Source organism: Nycticebus coucang, chromosome 4, assembly GCF_027406575.1.
Source record: "Nycticebus coucang isolate mNycCou1 chromosome 4, mNycCou1.pri, whole genome shotgun sequence".
NCBI lineage: Eukaryota > Metazoa > Chordata > Mammalia > Primates > Lorisidae > Nycticebus > Nycticebus coucang.
Window position 1 is genome coordinate 5,823,756 of NC_069783.1, and position 18,033 is coordinate 5,841,788.

Consider the following 18,033-nt stretch of genomic DNA (forward strand, 5'->3'; position numbering starts at 1 on the left):
GCCCCTGGAGGAGGTGACCACGGCTGAGCACTGATGAGGTGGGGCTGGCCCTCTGACTGTGCAGGGCCTGCGAGACAGAGGTCAGGTAGGCCCCTGGAGGAGGTGACCATGGCTGAGCACTGATGAGGTGGGGCTGGCCCTCTGACTGTGCAGGGCCTGCGAGACAGAGGTCAGGTAGGCCCCTGGAGGAGGTGACCACGGCTGAGCACTGTTTAGGTGTGCCTGGCCCTCTGACTTTGCAGGGCCGGGCACAGAGCTGAGGGTGGAGTGGATTGAACCCTGGATGAAGGCCCTTGTGGCAGAGTAGAACCAGACTGCTGGGGATGGCCAGAGACAATGTCAGGGGCAGATCCCTCAGGGCTTTGCAGGCCGTGGAAAGATGTTTGGATCTTGTTCTGCTGAAGTGGGAAGCCACTGACAGGGTTAGCTGGAAGAAGGGCTCTTCTGCCAACCCTCCCTGGCTGCTTGTGCAGGAGGCTTGGGGGTTTCAGCTCAGGATGCACTCAGGGCACTTCTCCCATGTTAACCCCATCTTACAGAGAGGACCCTACCTCACGGCCGCTGTGCAGGGCCAGGGAGAGAAGCGTTTCCTCTACACCAGCGGTTCTCAACCTATGGGTCACGACCCACAGGAACTGTATTAAAGGGCCACAGCATTAGGAAGGTTGAGAACCACTGCTCTACACTATCCCAAGCAGCTCAGGTGGCAAAGCCAGTTCTTAGCAGGGGCTAGGCAGTAAACATCCTTGACTTGTCCTTGGCCTCTCAGGCTCTAACTCTGCTGCGTTGTCAATTCCTGATAGCCCAGATGTGGCCATTGTCAGCATGTCCGAGGGTTACCACAGTTCCAGTAAGCTGTTTACAAAGCAGGTGGTAGGTTGTGTGACTCAGTGAATACGCTGTCCATGGATGAATCTGTGCACTTGAGATGCAGAGCTATGAGGTATGAGAGTCGCACCTCAGTAAAGCTGTGTTCAGAGCAGACTTGGGCAGGACTCATCTGCTGGCCTCCGGGCTCAAGGACTGGTCTGGGCTGCAGGGAGCTCTGTCCCTTGGCTGAGTAGGCACAGCACTGATAACCGCCCTGCCTGCGTCCCTGGGAGCCCACTCAGGCTGCCTCAGCATGCACTGCAGGCCGCATAGCTTGGGACAAAGGGAATTCCTCCTGGAAGCACAGTTCTCTCCCAGGCCTGTGTGGCCCTTCCTTCCTCTGCCCCTGGAGGTTGCAGCAACCTTGGGCGTCCAGGGCTGCGGGTCATCACTTCAGGCCTTCTTCAAGTGCCAGCCTCGTCCCTGTGCCTTCCCGGGGTTCCCCTCTGCATGTTCTGGCTGCCCACATTTCCCTCATCTAAAGACACTCATTGTGCTGGGTTAAAGCCCACCTAAAACCTCATTTACCTTAATTACCTCTGCTTTCAATTAAAATCATATTCTGGGGTTCACAGAGGTTACAACTTCAGCACAGCATTTGGGGGGACCCATAGCAGCAGCTGTACCCCATCCCCACACAGTGTAGAAGCTGTGAGGGGCCACATCCCTTATCTGTGCTTGCCCCGTGGGTGATCTCAGGGGTCTTTGCATAGCCCCGGGTAAGTGGAAGCTGTTGTGTGCACCTTGGCAGGAGCTAAGAAGCAGAGTAAGGTGAGAAACTGGCAGTGACATCGCCCGACTCTGTCATTTAACTCAGAGAAATTGAGTTCAGGTGGGAGAAAGCAACTTACCCGAGGACTCTGGCCACCTATAGCTGGGTGACAAGCCTCCCCGTGTACACTGGCCACACATCCTGACACAGACTTTGCTCTGGGATCTGTGCTGTGGACAGGACTCGGCAGAGGCAGTTGTTTCTGCGCAATGTGGCGTTTGCTGGGAGTCCTACGGCTGGGCGCAAGTTCTCTGAAGTCTGCTCGCTCACCCACCATGTGGCTGGTGGGTGACCCTGGCTGCTGGCCAGGGCCACAGCTGGAGCTGGCAGTCAGAACACCGTTGGTCAGGTGTCCTGGGGGTGCCCAGGCCCTGTGCTCTGGGAGCCGGGGACAGCCTGACCCAGTCTGCGCGTGCGTCTCCGCCTTCTCCTCGGGCCTTGCTGCGCACTTACCTGGGCTGTGACACCCGCGCTCGCCCTGCCTATCTGCTGTGCCTGCCACTGCCACCGCCTTGTCTTCATGGCACTCTCCCTACTTTTCCTGTCCCCACCCAGCTGTGCTTATCTGAATTCTGCCCCCTCTGTGCCCAATCTGGTGTCCTATCTTCCATGAAGTTGGTTGTGAGGCAGGGCCCCACCCCGCCCCTCTCTGGTCACATCTCCTGGCCAAGGTGTGTCCCGTTCACAGTGCACAGAGGTGGTCTAGAGACCCCTTTGTAACCTCTGTGGCCCTCAGTCCTCCCCTCTGCAGAGCAGACCTTGCCAGCCTGTGCCCTCAGAGGGTCCTGCTGAGGTGCCGGCTGTCCTCCCTCTTCCTTCCCATGGCTCCCCCTGCTCCCTTCTCCTCTCCCTCCCAGCCCAGATCCTTCCACCCATTTCTCAGGCTTTGCTTTAGCCCCCGCTGCTCCCAGTTAACCTCTATTCAGCCCCGGCCACAGCAGGTGCTGAGCTACAACTTTTGAACTGTGCTTGACTGCTGTGGCCCCTAGGTGGACATGCAGGGCACTTAAGGGCCCGTACACATACCTGTGCCCCCCACGTAAGTTCCCTTCCCTGCTCCCTGCTTGTGCCTATCCTGTTCTGATCACCAAAGTCCTAACCGTGACCCACCCCTTGGCTTTAATATCCCGTGAGCAGGTCAGTAGTGCTGTCCTCTGACACAGGTGGTGCTTGGCTTAGAACCCCTTGCCCGAGCTGGGTTTCATGAGCTTCCTGGAGAATCACCTCTCTGTCACTCGGGGCTTTGCTTCACTGAGACCTCAGTCGTGCTCAAAAGTATGCCTTAAATTCAGCCCTGTGGTTCCTGGTGTGGTGGCCGTGCTCTCTCAGTGTGAGCTGCTGGTGTCTGAGCTTCCTGGTCTCCAGCTCTTCCTGTATTTGCACGTGAAGTTCTGTAAAATTATCCCCAGAGACGCTGGGGAATTTCAGCGTGCCTCCCTGAGATGATTGCAGGCTGCTGTCATTATTTCTATGGGATTAAAAGTTTTATACACCACGTACGTCTTAGCACACTGTCAGATGGACCTTTCCGGGAAGATAGCGTGCTGTGAATGATAAATTGTGTCTTTCTATGTAAAGGTTTTGTACAATTTCTTTTATCCCAAGTGACACAGTTTTACTCCATCCAGCAAGGCCATCTGCTGAAACAAGTAGGAAAGTGAAACAGCCGAGTGGCCGTGAAGGCTGCGCCATGGTGTGCAGGGACGTCCATGTGCTGCTGCTCTGAGGTCACCAGTGTGTGCATCACCCACTCCCTGTCTGTCTGCCTCCTGAACATTTACCAAACACAGGATCCCTGTGAAGTGTTGTCCTCCCTTTTCCTGACACTATCCCAGAGATCAGCCATCATGCAGGGGAGTTAAGAGGGGTATTTCTTTTTCCCTAGAGTAAAGCAGGGAAACCATGGCACTCTACCCAGGGCACCAGAGAAGCCATCCAGGTGTGGTTGCTCATGCTTACAATCCCAGCACTCGGGGAGGCCAGCAGCATCTGACAGGGGCAAGTCCTACCCAAAGCTAGCTCTTCCCTTCTTGGGGTGAGGGAAACTTTCTGAACCTTGGGTCCATCTCAAATAAAGGGCAAAACTCATTTTTAGCCAAAGGATGGCATGTGGGATGGCCAGCTGATTACTGATTTTCTGTACTTGTGCACATGTGCAGGGGGGCACAGTGGTGTCCTCTGGGACTGAGCTGAGGGCCCAGATTTCCTTCCAGAACCACCCAGGTGCTGGGAGCTACCAGTGGCTACAGCTCTCGATATGCACAAGCTATCTTCTATGCTTATGTTAGAATGTCCAACTCTGTTTGTGGGTTTTTCTGGGTTTTTGTTGTTGTTGTTGTTTGTTTTTTGAGACAGAGTCTCATTCTGGTGACCTGGGTAGAGTGCCATAGTGTCATAGCTCACAACAATCTCAAACTCTTAGACTTGAGCAATCCTATTGCCTCAGCCTCCATGAGTAGCTGGGACTACAGGTACCAACCACCACACCTGGCTAGTTTTTCTATTTTTAGTAGAAACAGGGTCTCCCTCTTGCTCAGGCTGGTCTTGGACTTCTGAGCTCAGGCAATCCAACCGCCTTGGCCTCCCAGAGTGCTGGGATTATAAGTGTGAGCAACCCACACCTGGCCTGGCTGTTGGACGGCTTCTCTGGCCATAGATTTTATAGCTATGAAATGAGGAAATTGGACTGGTGATAATCCGGGTATCAAGTACGATTTCACGATTGTCTGCTTGTGTGCACCACATCCAAATGCCAAGTTTCAATACAGTAATCATGTTCTATTCACCTCCATTCACCTTTCCACGTCTTTGATTTTGGCTTGTTTTTCCAAGCCTTTGAATGTTGTTTGTAAAAGAACTCTCTGGGGAAGACTGTAATGTCATCATTTCTCTTTGTCCAGCTCACCCGTGAGCATACTGGACATTGGTTTTGAGAGCAGGGCTGGCCTGTGCTGGAGAACGCACAAGGGTTTGCAAGAGCATGTTGCGCTCCCAAGGTGCACTCAGGTTAAGAAATTCAGACAGAGGGTTCACTGTTTCTTTGGCTCTCAGGGTTTGCCAGTAAGAAGGACATGGTGTGGTCTAGTGCTTCTCTCTGGCCCCTGAGCCTGTTTGCCCATCTCTCTGTCACCTACGATATGTACTCCGGGCCTGACACATGTCATAGCATGCTTCCTGAGTGAATACTTCTGTTTTGAAGTATTTACTTCCCGTCTCAGTCTTTACTGCTGGCTGCCTTCCCCTGGAGATATTTGCATCCACCTGTCACTAGTTTGCCATAGGTTGGGTGACCCAACTTAAACAGCATGCAAAGGTAGAGACAGGCTGCTCGGAGGGGGGGGCTGAGATGCTGTCTCACTGGCCACGCGTGGAAACATTCAGTCAAGGATTTCGGCCTGGTTGTGGCCGCAGAGGCTCTGTCCCCCTAGAGACTGACATTGTGCTCCAGGTATTTGGGATTGATTAGGTGCCCAGTTGAGGAAGGCCTGGCTGCGTGTTTTGTGTTCTGAATCCTCAGCACACAGGTGGTTTTAACTAAGCATGATCATTCACACATGGTAATCTCACCATTGATAGGATATTCAGACACTTGAAACTAGCAGCTGGGTAGCAAACATGCATACTCAGCATTAGCACAGTATAAATTAGACCCAAAATGTAGCATAATTTATTAAATGCAATGTTATTTATAAAGGGCTGGGTGCATTCAGGCCTGGTGTATGCTGGTGTTGTTTTTCGGGAGAAATCTGAATCAAGATACACTTTGTATCACACTCTGGGGTGTTTAGTATATACGTTTTAGAGCTGATAATGGCCCGTGGACATCGTCGACCCCAGTTGTGTATTTCGCTGTTGAAAGAACAAAGCCTGAGAAGGGAGAAGCGTGGGCTGAGTCAGAACCAGGTGCCCACTGCGCACACTAACCTCTCTGCTCGCCAGGTGGCGCTGACGCCAACGCCAACCTCAGGTTTCTTTTTTCTTTTTTTTTTTTTTCACATCTTCCGTCCATTTTTATTAGGTTGGCTTTCTGGTTCATAGGATATTAAAAAAGCCTAGACCCCATCCTTCTCCTGTCATGTGTATTCCAGGTATCTTCTCCCAGTTGTAGCTCCTCCAGACGTTCACTTTTGAGAGTCTGATAAATAGAACTTCTTATATTTTATGGAATTGGGGGTATCTAACTCTTCTTTTATGATTTGTGGTTTTTTAAACAGAAGCTCCCAAACTGTTCTAGATTTCCTTTTTTTTTTTTTTTTTTTGATAATATACACTTTATTGTTTTTTTTTTTCCACCGGCAGCACCCGGGAGGGACAGGGCTGACGCAAGAGGCCAGTCAAAAAGCAAACCCCTGACCAGATGACAACATGTCTACATTTGGGACTTCTTTCTCCTGGCATTTATTCATACTAGAGATAAACATGTTTTAAAACAAAAATCAAAATATATAACAGCCAGTGCTAGGCATTAAACTCCAGGAGGGATGAGGGTGAAGCCACTCACTGATGTCCCTTCCATGCCCTCGTCTGCAGTGCTGGACACCGGTCTTCCTTGCACACTCACTACTGCCCCATTCTATAATCTCAGCTGTCTGCCCTACGACACCCTCCTTTCCCCAAGGAGGGAGCAGGTGTAGGCATTGTCACTTGGCACCTGCAACCTGGTGGCAATTTCTGTAAAATGTATTGTTGTCAGTTGATTAAATCTTGGTCTCTTTCCACCGGAAGGCTGCTTGAGGGCCAAGACCTCATGTGCCTGTATGTTCAATATCTAATACAGTGTCTGGCTCAGGGGGGTTGCTCAGAGGAAAATGTTAGCTGATTACAAATTAGATATGTCAATGTTGGGTGGTTAAGTGGAAAGGGGGAGGGAGGGGAGGAGAGAAAGGAGGGGAAATAAAGGCAAAATATCGGTGGATGGATGGGTGGATGTGTGTGTGATGGTTAGACGGGTGGTTAGACGGGTGGGTGGATGATGGTTGGAGAGATGGATGAGTGGGTAGATGGATGGATAGATAGATGATGGTTAGATGAACAGAATGAATGGATGCATGGGTAGATATACAGATAGATGGGTGGGTGATGGTTGGGTGGGTAGGTGGGTAGATAGATAGATGGGTGGGTGGATACATGGATAAAGGGATGAGTGGGTGGGTAGATGGATAAATGGAAGGACGGATGAGTGGTGGGATGTGAGGGGAGATGTGAGGGTGGGTGGATGTTGGTTAGAGGGTTGGATGGGACAGGCAGATGGATAGGTGACTGGCCGGGTGGATGGGTGGCTGACAGGTGGGCAGGTAAACCACACTTCAGCTATGGAACGTGCAGACCAGCCCTTCTTACTTCTATTCCTTTGTTTCCTTCTTCCAGGTCGTGGGCATTTTTGCTGGATTTGGGCTCTTGCTCCTGGTGGCCTCGCCTTTCCTGCTCCTGGCAACTCCCTTTGTACTTTGCTGCAAGTGCAAGTGCAGTAAAGGGGATGATGACCCACTGCCTACCTAGAGGAGGCGCAATGCTGGAGCAAGACCCTTCCTCCCTTCCGGGAAGTGTGGCTCTCCCCACCCTGCCCCGCTGTCCCGTCCCCCTCACTAAACATCTTTCTTGCCTTACGTGCCCCATTGAGCTTCACAGGGTCAGGCTGGATGCCATGATTTCAGGGACGATGTCACAACGTCTGCATAGGCCCCAGGAGCAGGCGAGCAGGCGTGGCTAGGGCACGACCCAGGCCAGTCTCTGCAGACGACAGGGAGGTGCTGTCAGAAGCACACCAGGCGGTTTTCTCTCTGTGGCCATAGACTGGGAATGTCTGGCTATGGCTTAAGAGACTTTCTCCTACAAAACATCCTTCATCCCTTCCTTGGCTTCCAGATGTCTGCATGTTGTTGAGAGAAGTCTTTGGAGGACTGCAGCCCTCTTGAGACAGAACCCAACTATTTTAGCTTGAGCAAAGCACTCTGTTTATGACAACCATTTTTATTACTAGTGGCATTTAGTAAAATCCTTTTTAGAAGGCATTTTTTCCCCAACCGAATAGTGAAAATCAACAAGGTGCATATAAACCATCCTATGCCTTTCTTGAAATGTGCATTTTAAGAAGTTATAGTTAAATGACTTTTTAGGAGATTTAGAAAGCCTTATGCACTCTTTGTGTTTTTCTTGAAACTTGTTGTAATAACTTTTTGAACGCCGTAAGCTACATGCTATTATAAATGTGGTTCCTAAATCATTGCATTTCCTGGAAAATGTTGCCATATTTAAAGGGGCATCTCCATTAGATTTGCCTTTTGTTTTTTTCTCTCCATTTGGTGATTCAGCTCCACTCACAGGGCTTATCCCTTCTCATCCAGTTGGCAGCAAATAACCTTTTATCGTCTTCTAACCAACGGTTTTACTCAGAAGTGGCCCTACGTGGAATTGCTATGGTTGGCCTCAGTCTTCAGGTAGACAGTGAGGAGATAGCAGTGCTGGGATCCTCAGAGCCGGGGCCTCCGGGCAGAGGCCACAGGACTCCCAGGGCTGGAGAGGAACTTCCTGGATTTTTTACATTTTTAAAATGCTTTGGTTATTTTAAATACTCATGTATCTTACACAGTTGCAAGTCCTGTCGCTAAGCATTTTGCCCTTGCTGGGAAAAACCTTTTCCCTTCACTTAGTGATTTTGATGTGCGGATTTACCACTTGGTCTTCTACAGAGCTGCATGTGACTGTTCCCTTGGCAGCAGAAGGCACAGATCAATCAGAAGACATGCATTGCTCCATGACCAGACTCTGAGAAGCGGAGAATGTGAAAGTGTATTCTTTAAAGAGAATTGACCTTCAAAGCCTTAGGTACTTTTAAAGAATAAACCACATTGAACTTAGAACGTCTAAAAATAGCAAAAAGGCAAACATTATAGATTTATCACAGTGGAGTTTTTAAAAATTTACCAAGTATTCTACAAAGAAGCAAAACAGAACCCAAATCCCTTTATTTCAGTTACTTGCTCATCACTTTTACCAAGTGGTTGTTCTGCACGTGTCTGACAGCTGAGTCTGTGCGTCAGGCTCAGGGACGAGTTTACCTTCCTTATGTAGAAACTTCTTTCTTTTCTTAACACTGACCAGGTTAGGAGACACAGGATCACCTCACTCTTCATCTCTAGTATTGATTTTCTTTACGAAACTGAAGCCAATTAGCAAATCAGTCCATGTCAAAATAACATTCACGAAGTTCTCTCTGTAATCACAGTTTGCAAGTTCATTTGCTAAGTGAGAACTGGCCTGAGACTGTCTCTGTGAGGAAGACAGAGCCCTCCCTGTGAGGGCTGTGAGCGTCTACAGTCCTGAGGCGCTGCCATGGCGTCAGCTGGTACAATGTGTTTTCTGGAGGGGTGACAACTCTGTGAGTCAGTGGCCTGGGCCTGAGCCCTCAGCCTCCATCAGTGGGTACATGATTTAGCCAGTGCTCCTTAAATGAATGCCTAGTGCAGATGGCAGGCCCACGGCCCTGTTCCCAGAGGTCCTAGCACAGACCTCTGCTGCACCCGAGTCCCTCCTGCCTGTACTGGGCACAGCCCTTTGCAGGAGTCAGTGTGGTGGGTCCCCTAAACAGTGGGAGCTGTTTCTGCATCCCTGGGGTGACAGCTCAGATCCTCTTATCCTTAGAGGGATGGGCTGCTGTTCTACCTTGGGAGAGTCTTCAGCCCTGCCACACGCGTCCCTAGCACCCACCATCCTTTTGTCTTGCCTGCAGCGTAGTTCACAAGCACGAGGTTTGGCCCAGGTGGAGGCCACAGGGATTCTAGGGCCAGACGGAGTCACTTTTTTGCTCCGAGGTTTTGCACCCACATGCCTCAGTTTGAGTAATAAAATTACAATCATCCGTTCCCTCTATACACACCAGCAAGACCACACTGAGAACACACACACACACACACACACTTGCATTCCATCGCATAGGCTCCTGTTGCTAAAGAATGCGGCATGCATCTCTGCCATGACAGAGCACAGGGCGGGCCCTCCACTGGGACTTGGGTCTTGTTGTCACCCCCCATGGGAGAGTCTTCAGTTAGCAGGTGGACTCCATCTTACTCAGCAAGATTCATCTTAATTGGAAATGGTCATTCACGTTTTCAGATGGCTTTCACTCTGATGCCATGGAAGCACATGACATTCATTCAGAGGCTTATTAATCCTGGGGGGAGGAGAAGGCCATGGTTGCTGGACTGCTATCTGGGGGTGGCCATTCAGGACACAGTGAACCTGTACATTATCTGCAGCCCTTTGGTAACTGACCATAGGAGGTTTTGCTGGACATGCCTGACCTCTCTGGCTCTGCCCCGCAGCTGGAAGCCCACTAGCTTCACCACGTCACACGAGGCCAATGCCTTGTAGACGTGGACTTTGCAGGGATGTGCACATGGCAGAGGCTGACTGCGGACCTGAGCGTGCGCAGCACCTCTGAGAGCATGAATGGGTTGTTCTCTCAAGGTGCGCTGCCCCGCCATGCCCAGGATAACAAATTACCCTTCCAGCATATGATTCTGTCAAACCCATTAGGACCAAGGCCAATTCCTGCTGGACAGGGATTACCAGAGAAACAGAAGAACCTCGAGTTTACCTTTTTCACTTAACGTTACAAAAGTTAGAAGTTATTTAAGATGTTTGAAGGGAAGATTTTCCGTTGGTAAAATAATCAGGGAATGGGAAACAACCAGGGTGGGCTTTTTATATATTTTTCAGATTCTCAATTATTAATAAACATATAAACCACAATAAAATCATCAAGAGAAAACAATTTGCATGTATAAAGCTTCATGGAGGTCTCTGTAAAAAACACCAAAGCATGATTCCTTAAAATTAACCCACCCTAATGAAAATGAGTAAAATAAAGAGGTTATGACTGTATTGCCAAAAACTCCCAGCAGAAGGAAAGAGCCTGCTAGTGCATTGCGAGGAGGCCTGCTGTGTTGATCCTGAAAGCCCCCATCCCCTGCTCTCACCCTGGCTCTGACTCCTGTAATCCCGTCTTCCACAACGCCAGGAGCCTGCAGTTAGAGTTAGCTCCGTGCTCCGTGCCTGGCCTTTGGTCTTTTGCTCACGTTGCTATGGGTGTACTTTAATCTTGTATAAAAATATGCACGAGTGAGTCAGGCACATGTACACATTGTGTATTTGACAAGTGGTGGTAAAAAAACAAGTTCGGTTTGTGTTTTTGAAACGTCAGTACATTTTGTGCCACTAACACTGTGATGTATAAAAGAGCTGTTTGAATGCCTTTTAATGTTGTGTTTTGTACTTTGGAATCCTATGGAAACGTTTGATTTGTAATTTCAATACATATTTTAAGTGTATTATGTCTTATATTGTCCCTTTTTCCCTTCAGAAGGGATTTCCTCTTAAAGATATTTTGGCTGGAATACAGGTGACTTGTAAATTCTGCTTGGCTTCATCGTTCGTGGAAGCTTATTTAATGGCTGGCTGGAAGACTGAAAATGTGGGATTTGGAAGTGGGTAGGGCAGGGGTAGTAGATCAGGGGGAGGGTGGCTGCTGTGTTCTGAGATCTTCAGTCTGAATCACCGGGGCCGTCCACACATGCGGCCATTCCCAGGCTCTTTTCTGGGTGCCAGACCACGGAGGCAGCATTGGAGCCACATGCAGGGTGCTCAGCCCCGACCACAAGGACCTGCATGTACACAGCCGTCACATTGTATGGGAAGCATCATAAAAATCAGTTAGCATCCCTTTTCTGCTGAGAAAAAAAAAGGAGACCATTGATGGACACTTCTTATTTAACAGGAGAATTCATAGTAGCATAAAGAAAAGAGTATTATTCCCTTCATTTTTATTTCCCTTTTCTGAGCTTCCTAGGAGAATACACACCTGCTTCATTAACAGTTACACAGCAGTACACACCTGCTTCATTAACAAGTACACAGCAGTACATACGTGCTTCATCAACAGTACACGGCAGTACACTCCTGCTTCATCAACAGTACACAGCAGTACACTCCTGCTTCATCAACAGTACACAGCAGTACACTCCTGCTTCATCAACAGTGCACTGCAGTACACTCCTGCTTCATCAACAGTACACGGCAGTACACTCCTGCTTCATTAACAGTACACGGCAGTACACTCCTGCTTCATTAACAGTACACGGCAGTACACTCCTGCTTCATTAACAGTACAGGGCAGTACACTCCTGCTTCATCAACAGTACACGGCACTACACTCCTGCTTCATTAACAGTACATGGCAGTACACTCCTGCTTCATTAACAGTACACGGCAGTACACCCCTGTCATTAACAGTACACGGCAGTACACTCCTGCTTCATTACAGTACACGGCAGTACACTCCTGCTTCATTAACAGTACAGGGCAGAACACTCCTGCTTCATCAACAGTACACAGCAGGACACTCCTGCTTCATTACAGTACACGGCAGTACACTCCTGCTTCATTAACAGTACACGGCAGTACACTCCTGCTTCATTAACAGTACACGGCAGTACACTCCTGTCATTAACAGTACTCGGCAGTACACTCCTGCTTCATTAACAGTACAGGGCAGTACACTCCTGCTTCATCAACAGTACACGGCAGTACACTCCTGCTTCATTACAGTACACGGCAGTACACTCCTGCTTTATTACAGTACATGGCAGTACACTCCTGCTTCATTAACAGTACACGGCAGTACACTCCTGCTTCATTAACAGTACACGGCAGTACACTCCTGCTTCATTAACAGTACACGGCAGTACACTCCTGCTTCATTAACAGTACCTGGCAGTACACTCCTGCTTTATTACAGTACACGGCAGTACACTCCTGCTTCATTACAGTACACGGCAGTACACTCCTGCTTCATTAACAGTACACGGCAGTACACTCCTGCTTCATTAACAGTACACGGCAGTACACTCATGCTTCATCAACAGTACCCGGCAGTACACTCCTGCTTCATTAACAGTACACGGCAGTACACTCCTGCTTCATTAACAGTACACGGCAGTACACTCCTGCTTCATTAACAGTACCCGGCAGTACACTCCTGCTTCATTACAGTACACGGCAGTACACTCCTGCTTCATAACAGTACACGGCAGTACACTCCTGCTTCATCAACAATACACGGCAGTACACTCCTGCTTCATTAACAGTACACGGCAGTACACTCCTGCTTCATCAACAGTACACGGCAGTACACTCCTGCTTCATCAACAGTACACGGCAGTACACTCCTGCTTCATTAACAGTACCCGGCAGTACACTCCTGCTTCATCAACAGTACCCGGCAGTACACTCATGCTTCATTAACAGTACACGGCAGTACACTCCTGCTTCATCAACAATACACGGCAGTACACTCCTGCTTCATCAACAATACACGGCAGTACACTCCTGCTTCATTAACAGTACACGGCAGTACACTCCTGCTTCATTACAGTACACGGCAGTACACTCCTGCTTCATTAACAGTACACGGCAGTACACTCCTGCTTCATCAACAGTACACGGCAGTACACTCCTGCTTCATTAACAGTACACGGCAGTACACTCCTGCTTCATTAACAGTACATGGCAGTACACTCCTGCTTCATCAACAGTACACGGCAGTACACTCCTGCTTCATCAACAGTACCCGGCAGTACACTCCTGCTTCATTAACAGTACACGGCAGTACACTCCTGCTTCATTACAGTACACGGCAGTACACTCCTGCTTCATCAACAGTACCCGGCAGTACACTCCTGCTTCATCAACAGTACACGGCAGTACACTCCTGCTTCATCAACAATACACGGCAGTACACTCCTGCTTCATTAACAGTACACGGCAGTACACTCCTGCTTCATCAACAGTACCCGGCAGTACACTCCTGCTTCATCAACAGTACACGGCAGTACACTCCTGCTTCATTAACAGTACACGGCAGTACACTCCTGCTTCATTAACAGTACACGGCAGTACACTCCTGCTTCATTAACAGTACCCGGCAGTACACTCCTGCTTCATTAACAGTACACGGCAGTACACTCCTGCTTCATTAACAGTACACGGCAGTACACTCCTGCTTCATTAACAGTACCCGGCAGTACACTCCTGCTTCATTACAGTACACGGCAGTACACTCCTGCTTCATAACAGTACACGGCAGTACACTCCTGCTTCATCAACAATACACGGCAGTACACTCCTGCTTCATTAACAGTACACGGCAGTACACTCCTGCTTCATCAACAGTACACGGCAGTACACTCCTGCTTCATCAACAGTACACGGCAGTACACTCCTGCTTCATTAACAGTACCCGGCAGTACACTCCTGCTTCATCAACAGTACCCGGCAGTACACTCATGCTTCATTAACAGTACACGGCAGTACACTCCTGCTTCATCAACAATACACGGCAGTACACTCCTGCTTCATCAACAATACACGGCAGTACACTCCTGCTTCATTAACAGTACACGGCAGTACACTCCTGCTTCATTACAGTACACGGCAGTACACTCCTGCTTCATTAACAGTACACGGCAGTACACTCCTGCTTCATCAACAGTACACGGCAGTACACTCCTGCTTCATCAACAGTACCCGGCAGTACACTCATGCTTCATTAACAGTACACGACAGTACACTCCTGCTTCATTACAGTACACGGCAGTACACTCCAGCTTCATCAACAGTACACGGCAGTACACTCCTGCTTCATTAACAGTACACGGCAGTACACTCCTGCTTCATTACAGTACACGGCAGTACACTCCTGCTTCATTACAGTACACGGCAGTACGCTCCTGCTTCATTAACAGTACATGGCAGTACGCTCCTGCTTCATCAACAGTACACGGCAGTACACTCCTGCTTCATCAACAGTACACGGCAGTACACTCCTGCTTCATTAACAGTACACGGCAGTACACTCCTGCTTCATCAACAGTACACGGCAGTACACTCCTGCTTCATCAACAGTACACGGCAGTACACTCCTGCTTCATCAACAGTACACGGCAGTACACTCCTGCTTCATTAACAGTACACGGCAGTACACTCCTGCTTCATTACAGTACACGGCAGTACACTCCTGCTTCATTACAGTACCCGGCAGTACACTCCTGCTTCATTAACAGTACACGGCAGTACGCTCCTGCTTCATTAACAGTACACGGCAGTACACTCCTGCTTCATTAACAGTACACGGCAGTACACTCCTGCTTCATTACAGTACACGGCAGTACACTCCTGCTTTATTACAGTACATGGCAGTACACTCCTGCTTCATTAACAGTACACGGCAGTACACTCCTGCTTCATTAACAGTACACGGCAGTACACTCCTGCTTCATTAACAGTACACGGCAGTACACTCCTGCTTCATTAACAGTACCTGGCAGTACACTCCTGCTTCATTAACAGTACACGGCAGTACACTCCTGCTTCATTACAGTACACGGCAGTACACTCCTGCTTTATTACAGTACATGGCAGTACACTCCTGCTTCATTAACAGTACACGGCAGTACACTCCTGCTTCATTAACAGTACACGGCAGTACACTCCTGCTTCATTAACAGTACACGGCAGTACACTCCTGCTTCATTAACAGTACCTGGCAGTACACTCCTGCTTTATTACAGTACACGGCAGTACACTCCTGCTTCATTACAGTACACGGCAGTACACTCCTGCTTCATTAACAGTACCTGGCAGTACACTCCTGCTTTATTACAGTACACGGCAGTACACTCCTGCTTCATTACAGTACACGGCAGTACACTCCTGCTTCGTTAACTACAGTGCAGTACACTACTGCCTCATTACAGTACACGGCAGTACACTCCTGCTTCATTACAGTACACGGCAGTACACTCCTGCTTCATTACAGTACACGGCAGTACGCTCCTGCTTCATTAACAGTACATGGCAGTACACTCCTGCTTCATTACAGTACACGGCAGTACGCGCCTGCTTCATTAACAGTACACGGCAGTACGCTCCTGCTTCATTACAGTACACGGCAGTACGCTCCTGCTTCATCAACAGTACCCGGCAGTACACTCCTGCTTCATTACAGTACACGGCAGTACACTCCTGCTTCATTACAGTACACGGCAGTACACTCCTGCTTCATTAACTACAGTGCAGTACACTCCTGCCTCATTACAGTACACGGCAGTACACTCCTGCTTCATTACAGTACACGGCAGTACACTCCTGCTTCATTAACAGTACACGGCAGTACACTCCTGCTTCATTAACAGCACACGGCAGTACACTCCTGCTTCATTACAGTACATGGCAGTACACTCCTGCTTCATTAACAGTACACGGCAGTACACTCCTGCTTCATTACAGTACATGGCAGTACACTCCTGTCATTAACAGTACACGGCAGTACACTCCTGCTTCATTAACAGTACCCGGCAGTACACTCCTGCTTCATTAACAGTACACGGCAGTACACTCCTGCTTCATTAACAGTACACGGCAGTACACTCCTGCTTCATAACAGTACACGGCAGTACACTCCTGCTTCATCAACAATACACGGCAGTACACTCCTGCTTCATTAACAGTACACGGCAGTACACTCCTGCTTCATCAACAGTACACGGCAGTACACTCCTGCTTCATCAACAGTACACGGCAGTACACTCCTGCTTCATTAACAGTACCCGGCAGTACACTCCTGCTTCATCAACAGTACCCGGCAGTACACTCATGCTTCATTAACAGTACACGGCAGTACACTCCTGCTTCATCAACAATACACGGCAGTACACTCCTGCTTCATCAACAATACACGGCAGTACACTCCTGCTTCATTAACAGTACACGGCAGTACACTCCTGCTTCATGACAGTACACGGCAGTACACTCCTGCTTCATTAACAGTACACGGCAGTACACTCCTGCTTCATTAACAGTACACGGCAGTACACTCCTGCTTCATTAACAGTACACGGCAGTACACTCCTGCTTCATTAACAGTACACGGCAGTACACTCCTGCTTCATTAACAGTACACGGCAGTACACTCCTGCTTCATCAACAGTACACGGCAGTACACTCCTGCTTCATCAACAGTACCCGGCAGTACACTCCTGCTTCATTAACAGTACACGGCAGTACACTCCTGCTTCATTACAGTACACGGCAGTACACTCCTGCTTCATCAACAGTACCCGGCAGTACACTCCTGCTTCATCAACAGTACACGGCAGTACACTCCTGCTTCATTAACAGTACACGGCAGTACACTCCTGCTTCATTAACAGTACACGGCAGTACACTCATGCTTCATCAACAGTACCCGGCAGTACACTCCTGCTTCATTAACAGTACACGGCAGTACACTCCTGCTTCATTAACAGTACACGGCAGTACACTCCTGCTTCATTAACAGTACACGGCAGTACACTCCTGCTTCATTAACAGTACACGGCAGTACACTCCTGCTTCATTAACAGTACCCGGCAGTACACTCCTGCTTCATCAACAGTACACGGCAGTACACTCCTGCTTCATCAACAGTACCCGGCAGTACACTCCTGCTTCATCAACAGTACCCGGCAGTACACTCCTGCTTCATTAACAGTACACGGCAGTACACTCCTGCTTCATTAACAGTACACGGCAGTACACTCCTGCTTCATTAACAGTACACGGCAGTACACTCCTGCTTCATTAACAGTACACGGCAGTACACTCCTGCTTCATCAACAGTACCCGGCAGTACACTCCTGCTTCATTAACAGTACACGGCAGTACACTCCTGCTTCATTAACAGTACACGGCAGTACACTCCTGCTTCATTAACAGTACCCGGCAGTACACTCCTGCTTCATTACAGTACACGGCAGTACACTCCTGCTTCATAACAGTACACGGCAGTACACTCCTGCTTCATCAACAATACACGGCAGTACACTCCTGCTTCATTAACAGTACACGGCAGTACACTCCTGCTTCATCAACAGTACACGGCAGTACACTCATGCTTCATTAACAGTACACGGCAGTACACTCCTGCTTCATCAACAATACACGGCAGTACACTCCTGCTTCATCAACAGTACACGGCAGTACACTCCTGCTTCATTAACAGTACACGGCAGTACACTCCTGCTTCATTACAGTACACGGCAGTACACTCCTGCTTCATTAACAGTACACGGCAGTACACTCCTGCTTCATCAACAGTACACGGCAGTACACTCCTGCTTCATTAACAGTACACGGCAGTACACTCCTGCTTCATTAACAGTACACGGCAGTACACTCCTGCTTCATTACAGTACACGGCAGTACACTCCTGCTTCATTACAGTATACTGCAGTACACTCCTGCTTCATTAACATTACAGGGCAGTACACTCCTGCTTCATTAACAGTATTCGGCAG

General features: G+C 49.0%; 1 protein-coding gene across 9 annotated transcripts in view; it reads left to right on the forward strand.

Annotated features, from left to right (window-relative positions):
- RNF144A (ring finger protein 144A) overlaps positions 1-10,971 on the forward strand; it is a 105,885-nt gene extending 94,914 nt beyond the window's left edge. For all 9 annotated transcript variants that reach the window (XM_053588405.1, XM_053588404.1, XM_053588403.1 and 6 more), the window contains one exon: positions 7,010-10,971. In XM_053588405.1, the coding sequence (XP_053444380.1) occupies positions 7,010-7,141 (132 nt within the window). In that variant the 3' untranslated portion in view covers positions 7,142-10,971. The remainder of the gene's footprint in view (positions 1-7,009) is intronic.
- Positions 10,972-18,033: the final 7,062 nt, after the last annotated feature.